Source organism: Aulonocara sp. 'chitande type north' Nkhata Bay, linkage group LG7 (genome assembly GCF_057382095.1).
Source record: "Aulonocara sp. 'chitande type north' Nkhata Bay isolate Kocher_YH1m ecotype deep benthic linkage group LG7, A_spYH_male_GT1.1, whole genome shotgun sequence".
NCBI lineage: Eukaryota > Metazoa > Chordata > Actinopteri > Cichliformes > Cichlidae > Aulonocara > Aulonocara sp. 'chitande type north' Nkhata Bay.
Genome location: NC_141350.1, coordinates 69,361,089 through 69,375,228, shown reverse-complemented (window position 1 = coordinate 69,375,228; position 14,140 = coordinate 69,361,089). Strand labels below are relative to the sequence as shown.

Here is a 14,140-nt window from a genome sequence, read left to right as displayed (position 1 = left end):
GGCAAAGGGAAGACACCACAGAAACAGTGATGAAGCGTGAAAGCAGCAGAGACGTCACGTGTCCAAGTATGTTCTTCTTTAAGAAGGTCACACGGGATTAAATACGAGCCAGCAGCTGTTAGCAAAACACCGCAGGACGAGAGGACGCAAGTGATTCATTAAAAGAAACGCACAGAAAATCATCGTCCTCAGTGTTGCATCCTGACATGTCCCAGTCTCCCAGCGTTCCCATTTGTCCTTCCACGCTGTTCTTTCACCATGGCGTGATCAGGTCAGGAGCGTCTGCGGTGAGATCGGTTATAATCTGATCTTATAGTTCGGCGTTTCTCAGCAGGTGTGGGATCGAAGCCACCCATGCAGCTCGTCCACGTCCTCCTCCTCCTCACGAGGTTGGTGCCGGACCAGATGCAGCGGCGGGCTGGAGGGTGCGAAGGTTCTGACACACAGTCCAGAGTCTCGTGTCTGGTGTTTCGTTGCATCACTGGTGAACCTGATGCTGCTGCCAGCTGCTGAAGAAGAAGACGAAGCCTCCTGATTTGTTGCACCTGGCAGTAGCTGGCAGGTAACTCAGGAAAGAAGTGTCAGATAAAGAAGGATTATTTTAACTGTGAGTCATGCAAAGCTGCTCTGACAGAATCCAGGTGAGCAGGTGGATTTAGCTTGGACTTACTGACTGTAGAGCTGTGCTGGAGTAAACTGGAGACTCTGAGTGATCTCAGAGCTAACTGTCAGCTAGCTTTGAGACATTTAGCTTTCACACACCTGGAGAAGGTGTTTATGGTCAGATGAGGGCCTGCAGAACACGTGTCTGTACTGATGACGTGTGGAGAGAAAAACACTTTCACTTTGAGGGGGATAACGGGCTGATTTCCAGACGTTCCATTAAACACCTGCAGTGACACGAAAACTCACAAATTCAGAGGACATTGAAAGCGAGGAGGTCAACGTCGTGAGAGCGACGGCGGACTGCGGTTAAAGATCAGCTTTGCTTTGTTTTGCAGGAAACTCAGTGGAGCATGTGATTGCAGAGCGGCGGTCAGGCCGGCCCTCGGCTGATAAATATCCCCATCCAATTACAAGATGTAATAATTCTGCACTCAGGTTGGTAATGAGCTCTAATGCCGGGCCCGTGCGATAATTCCCCCGCCGGATGCCAGCTTGATCAGATGTTGAGCTTTGTAATTAGACTGGCAGAAAATCATTATTTGGTGTTCAAATAGAAAATGAGGTTGGTGAAAGTCAATCTGGCCCGGCTCTGTGGAGCACAGACAAGAATTTAATGATTTAATTACAGTTGTAAGCTCCTCGGATGAGACTTGAGTTGAGCCGAGGCTTTGGCCGAGGCCAGCAGAGGAGGGGGTGAGCTGCTGACACGAGTTTAGGAATGTCACGGAGGTCTGGCTGCTGGCCGAGGAGGTGAAATCCATCCCAGGATAACGCCGTCTGCAGCCCGCTCGTTTAAATATCAGCCACAGACGTCCTGACCGCTGCACACGGAGCTCACGGCTGTCAGCCGTTTATTAAGGAGCTCCTAAACACTCTTCATGTGTAATAACAACGATAATGTTTGTGTCTGTGTGTGCCTGTATGTCTGTGTCTATATGTCAGGTTGGGTGTCAGGCGCCACCTCTCTGGGGACACCTCAGGCCCTCCAAGGTTTGGAGGCCTATCTCCCCCTACCACCAATTCCCCTGCCAGTGGCGGACCCCCTCAGACATCGGTGCGTTGGTGGTTCTTTGTGTCCGGGGGTGGGCGTCCAGGTACACACCGGCTCACTCCTTGGCGGCCGCTTCTCGGGGCCTGGGGCCTGGGGCTCGCTCGGGCCACTTCGGAGGTGGGGTGCCCTCGGCCTCTCGGCCTGGGGCTCGGTCACTCAGGCACAGCTGGCTGCCGGTGGAGCTCACGGGCGCGTCACTGCAACCCCCCCTGGCTTCTGCTCCGCGGCTGCTGAGTGAGCCCTCATCTGGGACTCTCCTCAGCTCTTTCTGGGACAGTGGCGCGGCTGCCCCTCTGTTGGTCTTCCTTGGTCGCTTGATCTCCTCCATACCTGCTTCATGCCCTGGAGGACGGGGCTGTGGCCCCCCCACACCCTCTAGCAGATTATTACATGAAGGAACCTTTTAAAAAACAAAAAACAAGCGCGTCCATGCTCACAGGTGTACACACGGGTGATCACACCCACAAACTACACCCTTTTTGGCTCCTACCTCAAAGCACACTGTGTTCTGTTGATCTTATGTGCTGCACAATAATGTTTAATATTTAGTATTTACTGTCATATTCCCATATATCATTGTGATGTTGTTTATTCTATTTCTCTTGTTCTCTTCTGCTTGTTTTCTTTTTTCTTTCTCAGCAGGTGATCCAGGTGATTGATATATGCATTTTTTTTCTCTGCCCGTTCTGTTGGTTTTTGTCTTTTGCCCTTCTCCCCCGTCCCTCTTCTCAGCTGTTTCTCTTTCCCTCTTTCTTTCTCCCCTTCTTTCCCCCAGTCAAGTCTGTCCCGTATTCAGTAAGTGAAAATAAAATAAACAATAAAAGGTGAATCAAATGGACCATTACCGCAAGGCTGGGATGGTCAATTTGGTAAAGTAAATCCGTTGGGCATCTTTCTTTGCCTTTAGACAACAATTCTGATGCAAAAGAGCCAAACGGGACAGGCCAAAAAAACAAAAACAAAACAACAACGATAATAACAACTACATGTAACTCCGGTATTCATGTATCACAGATGGTTTTAAATACTGATATTAATAATAAGTTCACTGCAGCTGTGGAGAACAGACACAATGCTGCCCAGCTCACCTGTCTCAGGTGCCTCCTGCAGGTATTTAATCAGCTCAAACTTCTGCATGTGTTCAAGCTTCGTTGGCTCAGGTAGGTTCCACCTCCTGCCTCCTTCCTGGGACAGTTGGTTCACCTGTGTGATGCTGTAGTTACTCTTCAGGTTGTGTTTGATCCGTACAGTGGGCCTGTAGCGCGAGTCGAGGAGCCGCAGCTCGCCCTTCTCTTCTTCTGCAGAGGCTTATGGAGCTTCTCCAGCCTCGTTACTAATAATCCATACTGATTTAAAGTCTTTGTGTTTTCTCATTGATAAAATGTGAGTGAATAAATGGAGACAAATGAAAGAAACAATTCCTCAGAGCAACCTGTGCAATCCTGGTGGGAGGCAACCTGTCTCCAAACCGTGGTGGCAGACGGACTGCTGAAGGTTTGTCTACGGTAGTAAAGCCAGCAGGCGGCCAACACGTCACCGTCTGCTTCTTGAAGAGTTCGAGTGGCTGCACACGTCAAGGCAACTGCTTCAAAGACAAGTTCATGGCGTGAGTGGCAGGAAGGCTGGACGTGCTGCAGTCTGCACTCTCGTCCTCGGCCTGACCACAGCTGTGGTAAGTTACATTTCTACAGCAGCTGCTTTCAAACTGGAACTTGAACTTCTCCAGTTCATTATTATGTTTACAACGTCTATCCATCCACAGTGAGAAAGCAGACGCTCCCAGTGTGGACTGGTTTATTCCTCTGAGTCTGTCAGCAGGCGCAGCTGGTATCGTCCTTCTCCTTTTTCATCATCACTGAGGAAGGCAGGAAGTCTGAGCTCTAAATATTAATGGGCGTATCGATACGGCCGTGCGGCCTTTAGAGCGTTGTGAAAACTTGAACCTGGTAGGGAAACAAAATGACTGAGGTCCAGGCTGCAGAGGTGCATCCAAAATATAAAATATGAGGCGGTATCGACCCGACGTCCAGCTTCACGTGAGCCAGAAACAGCTGCAGGAAAGCCAGTGTTGCAGTGATGAGAGGGAATTTTAAAGCTTTATTTTGGGCTTCTGTTGCTGCACACAATCAGCTCAACATCTGCGCACAAAACATACGAAACCAGGTGAGCCTCGAGGTTTCCCCCGTGCTGCGTTCGACGCGCCTCGTTAGCAGAGATTCAGGACTCTGTTCATTCACTGGATCAACGGCTGGCTCCGGGTTTCTTCTGCTGTCAGAAGATAAGCTGTTGGTATCTGAGTACTGACTGAGAGAACATCGGATAATAACGGAGCGAACGTTAGACTGTGACCCTACCTGACCGAAGCCAATGAAAGTCAACCGCAGCAGCGAGGAGGAGGATGTAATGAGCAGACGTCAGAACTATGAAACTTTATGTCCAGATGCATTTGGACTTTATTTTGTGCCTCTCGTTTCTCTCCATCCACCTTCAGCTTCCCGTTCCCTCTGGGAATGTTGAGGTTTTCCAAAGCCAGACTTCTTCTTCTTTCAGCTGCTCCCTTTGAGTGGATCATCTCCTCCTGTCCCAGCATCCTCCTCTGTCACTCCAACCCTTCGCTACATCCATGAACCTCCTCTGAGGTCTTCTCCTCCTGCCTGGCAGCTCCATCTTCATCCTCAAGTCAAGTCAAGTCAAGTCAGCTTTATTTGTCAATTCTGCCACATGTACAGGACATACACAGAATAGAAATTGCGTTACTCTCAAACCCTAGTGATTAGAAAAATGCAAATAAAATAATTAAAAAGTAAAAATTTAAATAAATACAATACAATTTTACGTATAACAAAAAAAAGCTATGCAATATACAATATACAATATTCAAGTAAGAAGGCATAGTGGTGCAAAATAGGCAAATAGTGCAAATGGGGATTTAGTAGTGTACGGTAAGAGATAGTGTAACAGCAAAGTCTTATGAGGTCCAATGCTTAAGCAGTCCAATGCTCCACAAAGTGACTGGAGCAGGCCAGTGAGTGCGTCAGAGAGTGAGTGTGTGAGTGTGTGTGACAGAGTTCAGTGAGACCGTGGTGGAGAAGAGGGGAGAGGGGGCAGAATCGGGAGGGAGTTTAGCTTCCTGACAGCCTGATGGATGAAGCTGTCCTTCAGTCTGCTGGTCCTGGCCTGGAGACTCCGCAGTCTCCTCCCTGACGGCAGCAGCTTGAAGAAGCTTTGCATTGGGTGCGTGGGATCAGCCGCTATGCAAAGGGCTTTTTTAGTGAGACGGGTGCTGTAAATGTCCTGGAGGGAGGGGAGAGAGACACCAATGATCCTCTCTGCAGCTCTCACCTCATCTCATCTCATCCTCCACCCACATGCTGAATTCCCAGGTCACACTGAAAGCAGCGCTGTTATGGGGTGTGTGGAGATGGTCGGGTGTCTTGTACACAGTATTGTGTGTTTTATATGTGAGCAGGTGCAGCTGTGTGTTTGTGTTCTGTCTGAAGAACAGAAATCTTCTGCAGCTGTCATAAACGTCCACCCGACGTCTAAATACATGACCTGGTCCAAAGTTGACCCGTGACCTGCACGTCTACCTCCAGTCCAGTCCTGACAGACCGATGCTCACATTTGTTGTGTCAGTATTTCTCCCAGCAGTTTCTTTGTCTTTGTGGATTCTGTGTCTGTGCGCTTCGTTGTTTTACAGACTCAAACCTGACTGATCGATATTAAAGATGGCTAGCCCTGCGCCGTCATGAGGTCGGCATGTGAGTTAGCACTCGCTCTCCAGTGCTGAAAACTCATCAAAAGCTGTAGGGCCTCTGCAGCACTCAGGTATTGGGGAGAATGAAGATGCCACTGACTCTCTCCTAAACCCAGCAGGACCGTTCAGTCCGTCCGTCACCTCTTTAGGCGACGTGTATACGTAGAAACTGGTGTTTTGAGTTCTGCAAAGAAGTTTCATTAAACCAGCCTGCTGCATCACTCTTTACTTGGATTTTGGTCTTTGAATTCAGCCTCTGCAGGTTGATCATGTTCTTCAGTGCAGATATCAGCACGGCTTTCTTCCACTGATGTGTTTGAGCAGTTACGTTGGATGTGACGCGCTGCCTTCATGTAAATCCTGCTTAAAGAAGCATCGACGCTCTCACTACAGGTGAGGCAGATTTACAGGCTTTTTCATTGCATGAAACTTCATCTTCTGTGTGTAATCAGCAGACTGCTTCCTGCAGTGACCTCACACACCGGATACCCCCCCCCCCGAGCAGGATGAGCAGGTAGTGCTGGGTTTACGAAGCACTTGCTGTCGGCGCGGTGACCTTTATCCCCCAAGTTGTTCCCGTCTGGGCTGCTGGGATCTTCATGCAACCTGTCCATCTGAACTTTGCCCAAAACTACAGACGCTGAAGCCCTCGGCAGACTCCGATATGGATTCACCTGCTGAGGAAAACATGCTTTCAGACAGCCGGCCTCTCCCGGTGTCTCTCCTCATTTATTCATGCGGTTGCTGAGCAGCAGCGTGAAACTGTGGACATGTGGATGAGAGGCGAAGGCCATGAAATATTCACCCAGACAATAAACAGTCCCAGGACGGGCCCGAGGAGGAGGAGGAAAACACGAGGATGAAGAGAGAGCGAGAGCAAACGGATCCTGTTTTTCCAGGAAGTACAAAAGGAAAAACAACTCGGTGCAAATTCCCTTCACAATAAAACCAGCCTGTAAACAGAAATAAATCGACCGCAGGAAACCAGAAACAAAAGAGAGAAACGGCATATAGAGCTGATGAAATGTTCGATTTTACACCAAAAACACGATGTTCAGCCCGAGACGCTAACTTCACGACTGCTTCAGCCCCTCAGACTTTGAAGGGAACCAGTTCACAGGCGATATCACGCCGAGCTAACGAGAAACAGAATCTCTTTACGCGTTCAGGTCGCCGCGGCACCGCAGCGTTCGATGGGCCGCTTCCAGAGGAAGACAAACAGCTTCTGATCTGCTCACTCAGGAACATCCAAACATTTTATTCAATAAGTTCATCTGTGGAGCTGCAAAACAGGAAAACAAACAGAGAGCAGTCAGCCGAGGCCTCACTTACTCCAACTTTAGCATTTAATGAAGCAAATTTTCACCTTCGACTATGAATATTTTCCTCTTTTCAGAGTCACGGGCGCTCCAACCATCACGGTGATCCATCGCCATCAAGCACAGAAGTGATATGTACATTCTACTTCGAACATGAAAAACCTTCAGTTATAGATATCTTAAAGTTTGGTGTTTTTACTTTGCTTCTTTGCTTTTGTCTTGATTATCTCACCTGTGCCTCGTTACCCTCGGTCTTTGTCGTACTTCTGCCTTTATTCGTTCACTTTATTGGCTCCTTCCCCACGAACAGCTTCGCTTTTGTAGATCTGCTCATTTTTTGTGTCTCGTCCTTTCAGAAAATTGACTCCACATAAACACTTTGATGATATTTAATGAGCTTATCGTCTCGCTGCTTACAGAATCTGCATACAGAGATAAATACACAATGCTGGACAGTGTTGGCTTTGTCTCTGCTGCCGCGCTCAGAAAGTCTGACTTTAGGCTCTGAGCTCGTATTAGATGCAGATAAAGAAAAACAAGCAACAGTCAAAAACAGACGGTGACATCATCGCATCTGACCAATCGGCAGTAGCCTGGGGCATTTCAAACCTCGTTCTTTCATAACTGTGGAAAGTTTTATGTCAGGCAAAGAAAACAAACAGGAACATTTTAATGGAAGTGAATAATTCAAAAAGCGTTCGGATTTTACAAACAGCCACCGTCACAGCAAACACTTTATTTTGAAAATATTTGTTTGAAACCAATCCTGCATCATAAACACATTTAAAATTCTTATGATGATACACAGACCTCTGCCTGCACAGATGTGCATGCATCAGGAGGCCCAACTGCATCTGAGCAGCGTGACGGCCACGCTGACCAATGAGGGCTCTGCGTGTTTGCGTGTGTGTGTGCATGGTCATTATACCGAGCTCGCAGCTCGTTCCGCTTTGGCTTTGCAGAGATTAAATAAAGGAGATTTCACATGTTAATCAGGCAGCGTTAGCAGCAGCTAGCTGTTTCCCCCTCTTTCTTTATGCTAAGCTAACCAAGCTCAGTTAAAAATAATAACTCGGATTCAAACAGGAAGCAAATGTGGCCTTTCATGAAATGTGATATGTGGCATTTATAAGAAAGAAGCGCTCTCATGTTTTTCTCCAACCGGAGTCTTATCGGGCTGATGTTAGAGGCTGATAACGGAGATAAAGGGAAACAATCGCTAAGAAGATTAGCGAGGATCCGTGTGCAGCGTCCTCCTGCAGGGAGATGCAGAGCTGATACGGCGAGCCTCTGGCGCCGCGTTTAAACACTTACTGATTTCATTAAAGCGCCGTCACCTGCTCGTCCTGCCGGCGCTGCGGCTTCTCTCCCACACGTTCTGTCACTTGCTTTGATTTTCATGTTTTCACGTCATTGGTTTCACACAGAAGTCAGCCGCAGTTAATCGAGACAGATATCACCCGGTTCCTGCGAACACGCCGACCTCGCGTACTCACGCCCATTGGGTGCAAGCGCTCTTCTAGCGGTTATTTGACTTCCCGTTCCGCCCAAAGCAGTGTGTACATTCTCCTCTGACCTCTGACCTCAGCGACAGCTGCTGTTTGCTCTGTGAGCTCAGAGACGGCTAACGGGCGAACACTCCCTCTGCCCCCACACACACACATAAAACATATTAAGGATTGTACATTAACATAAAACTGTTGTCAGAACCACACATGCTGAATTTCACCAGAGAAACACACACACACACACATGGAGAGAGAGAGTATGCATAGTATGCAAACAGCTACCAAACAGCCATCATAATTCGTCATACAATGAGAACAGGACAAATCAACAACTGACACTGACTGATTACTATTAAAACCTGTAACATAATAATAATGGATTGGATTTATATAGCGCTTTTCAAGGCACCCAAAGCGCTTTACAATGCCACTATTCATTCACTCTCACATTCACACACTGGTGGAGGCAGCTGCAGTTGTAGCCACAGCTGCCCTGGGGCACTGACAGAAGCGAGGCTCCCATATCGCGCCATCGGCCCCTCTGGCCAACACCAGTAGGCAAGTAGGGTAAAGTGTCTTGCCCAAGGACACAATGACCAGGACCGAGAGCCCGGGGATCGAACCGGCGACCTTCTGGTTACAGATGCGATTCCCAACCCCCTGAACCACGGTCGCCCCATGGCTCAGGGGGTATTGTTTGGAGTTTAGTCTGTTACTGTTGCTATTTTTACCATTTCTTCTTGGAGCAACTGTAACTCACATATTTTCCTCAGGGATTAATAAAGTGTTCTGATTCTGATTGGTTCAGGATGACCTGCCATTATCCAATCACACGTCTGCTTACCTGCATCTGTTGCTCGTTTCTCCTCCTCTTCTTTTCTCTTTTTTCTAAACTGAGCTCCTGATGGCTTTGAACTTTTCTTGTCCATCTTGGTTTTAATTTTGCACTCCAGCATGAACACAAATCCCCCAACCCGAGGATCACAACATAACCTAACAGACCCTAACACACCGACACCTTAGTTCACAGACTCCCTTTGTCTAAGGTGCATTTCTGGGATTTCACACAACCCAGGATTCAGATCATGAATCCATGATGGGCTTGGATTTACATCATTATGAATGAAATGTGCTCTATCTGGAAGCAGCAGGGCCCCTCCCCTTTCCACAGGTTGTGTGACACTTTAAATCATCAAACTGTAAATTTTAAATTGTTATTGATCCTTTACCCCTGGTCCCTCGGTGGGGCGGTGGGGAAACTGTGGCGGGGGCGTGGTTTGCTGGCCTGTTGCGGAGGAGGGGTGACACAATGAACTCTCTGGGCGGCACAGAGGCGGGGAGGCAACAGGTGTAAGGGACTGTGTTAATGAGCGAGATGTCTTTTTGTGTGCCCACAGTGAGATGGAGCAGATGATGCTGGCAGAGAGAGGGAGTGGCTGCGTCCGAGGCGGGTGCCAAAAAACCGCAGATTATTTCCAAAATAAAAAGACACTAAGCAGAACTCGTGTGTGGGTGGGTCCTGTGTCACAGACCCCGAGTCCTAAAGTGTATATTTATTTTCTTACTCCTCTTTGTTTCCTTGCACTGCTGTAGCTGGAGCCTCGTCGTCTCGTCTCTATATGCTGGACTGTCTGTAGCGGAGATGACAATAAAGTTTACTTTGACTTCAGCAGCGAGCACGCGCACCGAGGGCTCTCGCGCTCACTTTACGTGTACAGAATTTCGAAAAAACATCGGTGCAGATTATACGTCTGTATCAGGATGTCTGGTGTTTTCGTGTTTGTTGGTTTGTTTTTATTTTGTTTTATTTTGTGAGTTGGTTATTAGATGCTGCTCCCCCCCGCCGATCTCCTCCCTGTGCTGCAAGCAGCAGGCGCACCTCGCAAGCGCAGGGCGCCCTTACTCCCAGCAAAGGGGCGATAGAAAACCGATCGGTGCCTGTGCCATTCCCACTATGCGCTGGCCGTGATGCCGCCCCGGGCAACCGCCCGTGTCGCCCGTATCTAAAACCGCTACTGCCGCGCACAGCCGCTTACATCCCCTTTCTTCATCATTACGATGTTCAGTCATGATGAAGCAGCTCGTCTTCATCACCTCTACGTGATTAAATATGTTGATTTGTTGTTGTTTGATTGGCTGATTAGATACTGGCGTTAACGAGTAGTTAACCTAACTTACACATGAAGAAACAGAAACACTGTGGGTCATGGTGGAGGCCTCACAGGTGGACACAGGGCGCTGCAGCCATCTCGGAGGAACTGTTGCTTTATTAACAGCGATCAGGTTTATTTCAGGGTGAATGCGTGCTTCATCAGCCATGTTTAGGGTTGTATCTGAGAGCTGTTGGGATGCATTAGAGACACGGTAATGGTGTATTTAACCTGGTTTAAAGGTGTGTTTGAGGCTCTGTTGCAGGGGCGGATCTAGAAGGGTGGCATGGGGTGGCAAGTGCCACCCTAAAATGATCCCTTGCCACCATCAGGAAATGATAAAATGTCCGAACGCGCTCTAATCACTCTCTCCCGGCGGAGAGCTCTGCGGAGAATTTGGGCTTCAACATCTACTGGCTCTTCAAGGAAGGAGCACGCCATGTCTGACACTTCCTACTGTCAGGTTTCTGACAAAGAGGCGGAGACAGTCAGGGTTAGTTGAAGTAAACCTGCTAGGGGGCAGGTTAGCTTCACGGAGTGTGTCGTCATAGTAACTCACTCAGAATTAATCTAAACTCGCTTTGTGAAACCGAAAACCCAGAGTTTTCGTTAACTCAGGATATACTTACTCAGAGTTTGCACTAAACCGGCTTCCTGAAACAGGGCCCAGGTCGTCTGTTGTTTCACACCATGTTTCCAGGTCGCATGTATTCATGTCCAGGTTTGTTCATGTCAGGGTTCTTCATGTTGTGTTTTAGTTCACCCAGTTTAGGTTAAAGTTTAGTTTTGCATCAGTTTGCCTTGCCCCTTTCTTTGTACCCTTCTATCAGCCTTATTGAACTGCTGGAGTGATGATGTCCTATGACATCATCACTCCATAAGCCAATGAGATTATCACATGACAGTTTTGAATGGGGATATTTCTTTTGAACTGTTTTCAATTTAACGTAATATTTAAGTGTTTCTTAGTTTTAGACTAGCTGGTTAGTCTATTTCAACGTTTTAAACCATGTCCCAGGGTTTTTACTTCACCATTGATGGGGTTTTAACAAGCAAATAAAAGACAGAGCTTAACTCTGTAAAGATTAGATGAAAAATACTCAAAGGATAAATTCAATTGGTTTATTATTTTCTTACATAAGTTGAAAAAAGTAAAACAAGTAACTACAGAAACAACAAAAGAAAAGTTAAACAAGCAAATAAGTAAATGAAGGGGGGAAAGGAGGAGGGGAGGAAACCCCAACAACCCCCTCTGAGCAAGCACGAGGCGACAGTGGGGAGGAAAAACTGCCTTTTAACGGGCAGAAACCTCCAGCAGAACCAGGCTCAGGAGGGGACAGTCAACTGCTGGGACTGGTTGGGGGGGGAGGGTGAAAAACGAAAAAAGATGAAGAAGGTGGAGAATATGTGTTAGGGGGGACAGGAGAGGTGCAAGGTAAGATGGATCACAGGTGGAGGAGGACGAGGCTAAATCATCTGAATAAGCGGCAGAACCAGCCTTTTTTCTTCTTTTTCAGGTATTTTTCCATGAGCTCCTTCTCCAGGATAAGGGTTCTCAGCTGATCGTTTGTTTCTGCATTCTGCTGCTCGAGTTGCTGGCATCTTTGCTTCATTTCTTTTAAGGTTGCTTGTTTTTTTCTAAGCTTTTCTTGCTTTTTGTTGTGCATCTCTTCTAACAGCTCATTTTTTCTCTGGATTTCTTGACTCGTACGCTGCAGGTCTTCATGCATTTTCTCTTGTTGTTGCTTTTGTGCCTGCATTTCAATTATTTGGCTCTTCAAGTCATTGGACTTCAACAACATCTCCTTAATGACCTTTGAGTGTTTCCTCTTCATTCCATCAATCCTACACTGCATCTCTGAACATCGTTTTTCCAGTATTTCCTTTTCTCTTTCCAGTTCAGGTGTTTCACAAAGTTCTAGCAATGCTAGATTCCTTCTCTCAAAGTCCTGGATAATACGTTGTTCTTCTTCCTGTTGCTTTCTTTCTTCAAGAAGCTCTTTATTTTTGCGCTTTATTTGACCAAACCTGACTATCAGATTGTTGTACAATTTCCGTGTGGCTTTGAGTTTGTCCTTCATTTGTATTTCCTTTTCTCTTTTCAGTTGAAGTGTTTCCTCATATTCTTTATTATAAAATTCTTGCAATTCTAGATGCCTTCTCTCAAAGTCCTGGATAATACGTTTTTCTTCTTCCTGTTGCTTTTTCTCTTCAAGAAGCTCTTTATTTTTGCGCTTTGTTTCACCACACTTGACTTTCAGATTGTTGTACAATTTCTGCATGGCTTTGAGTTCGTCCTGCATTTGTATTTCCTGTTCAGTCTTCTGTTGGTGGATTTTTTCAATTGTTTTCTCCGCTTCATTGAGCTTTCCTCGAAGCACCTGATTCTGTTTCTCAATGTTTTGGAGATCCCACTGTATCTCCTCAATATTAGCTTTCTTTCGTTGAAGCTGGGCAGATGTTTCTTTTAATTCAGCACTCTGTGTTCCTGATGAAAGAAAACGAGAAAAAATCTTCTCTCGTCCTTCATCAAACTTCACTCCCGAGCCCTCGTTGATCATTTTTATATCAGGCTGGCGTTGCTGTTTTTCTTCCAGGTCTTTATTTCGTGCTTCCAGTTGTCTGCACTTTTCCTCTAGTTGAAGCTTCTCTTCTTCAATTTGTTTAATTTTGTAATGTAGGTCAGATTTTTCCTTCTGACTTTCCTGTAATGCTCTTTGGACTGATAAGACACCATCCGTGGTAATTTCTCCTGGAGAGATTGGCCGCACAATTTCTCCTGGAGAGATTGGCCGGCCAGAACACAAAGGACAGGGAGCATAATCTTTTTGTCTTTGTTGGCCTTTTCGTGGAGGCATGTTGGAGCCCGTGCACAGTGACTCTGAAAAGGCTTAGAAATATTTCCAAATGGATCTCTGGTCGAACGTTTGAAGGCTGTGAACAAACTGATTAATTGCTGCTTCTGACCCCTATTTATAGACTTCAGATCAAAGGCAACAAAGTCCTTGTGACATCATCACTCCGTAAGCCAATCAGATTGTCACATGACATTTTAGAATGGGGATGTTTTGTTTTAAATTGTTTTCAAATGTAACTTTAGTGTTTCTTAGTTTAAGACCAGTTGGGCTAACACCCCCCCCCCCCCCATTTAGTTGATTCACATATTAATTGCCACAAACATGTCAATAATAAATTTTATGATAAATGTTTTTTCATTATCCTACTTTTATAAAAGGAAACATTATTTAAAGCAGCGGTCCCCAACCTTTTCTGCGCCACGGACCGGTTTATGCCCGACAATATTTTCACAGACCGGCCTTTAACCTGCAACCAAATCTGCAGCTCCATACAGCAATGTTACGACTTGGATTATATCTTATAACTCATAACTCTTATGTTAGCTCCCTCAGTAGCATACTGTCTGAAATATTCGACGGCTGCAATAATTCTTCAAGTGTTATTTTTTTCTTTGTATTCTAATTTCACCGAAGTTTACTAAACTCAACAAACTTAATATTACGTACCGGGACATTTATTCTCTCCTCATTTTCTTTCGCCGAAAATTGTTTTCTGACAAACCATCCTACTTTGGCAAAACGTCCTACCGTAAGTAGTTTATGCACATTTCTGCTGTCACAGAGTAATTCCAGGCCAATTTAAGTAGGTATGACGGTTTGCACCTAACTTTG

General features: G+C 46.4%; 1 protein-coding gene and 1 long non-coding RNA gene across 2 annotated transcripts; both read right to left on the bottom strand.

Moving 5' to 3' along the window:
• Positions 1 to 6,840: 6,840 nt before the first annotated feature.
• LOC147326873 (uncharacterized) lies at positions 6,841 to 8,239 on the bottom strand. The gene is made up of 3 exons (XR_015130634.1): positions 8,108 to 8,239; positions 7,026 to 7,215; positions 6,841 to 6,935 (listed from the first exon to the last, which is right to left on the bottom strand). It is a non-coding gene; the product is annotated as an uncharacterized LOC147326873 (long non-coding RNA).
• Positions 8,240 to 10,949: 2,710 nt separating this feature from the next.
• On the bottom strand, positions 10,950 to 13,477 carry LOC147326872 (uncharacterized). The gene has a single exon (XM_086302266.1). It carries the CDS (start codon positions 13,307 to 13,309, stop codon positions 11,924 to 11,926), a length of 1,386 nt encoding a protein of 461 aa, XP_086158392.1. The 5' UTR covers positions 13,310 to 13,477; the 3' UTR covers positions 10,950 to 11,923.
• Positions 13,478 to 14,140: the final 663 nt, after the last annotated feature.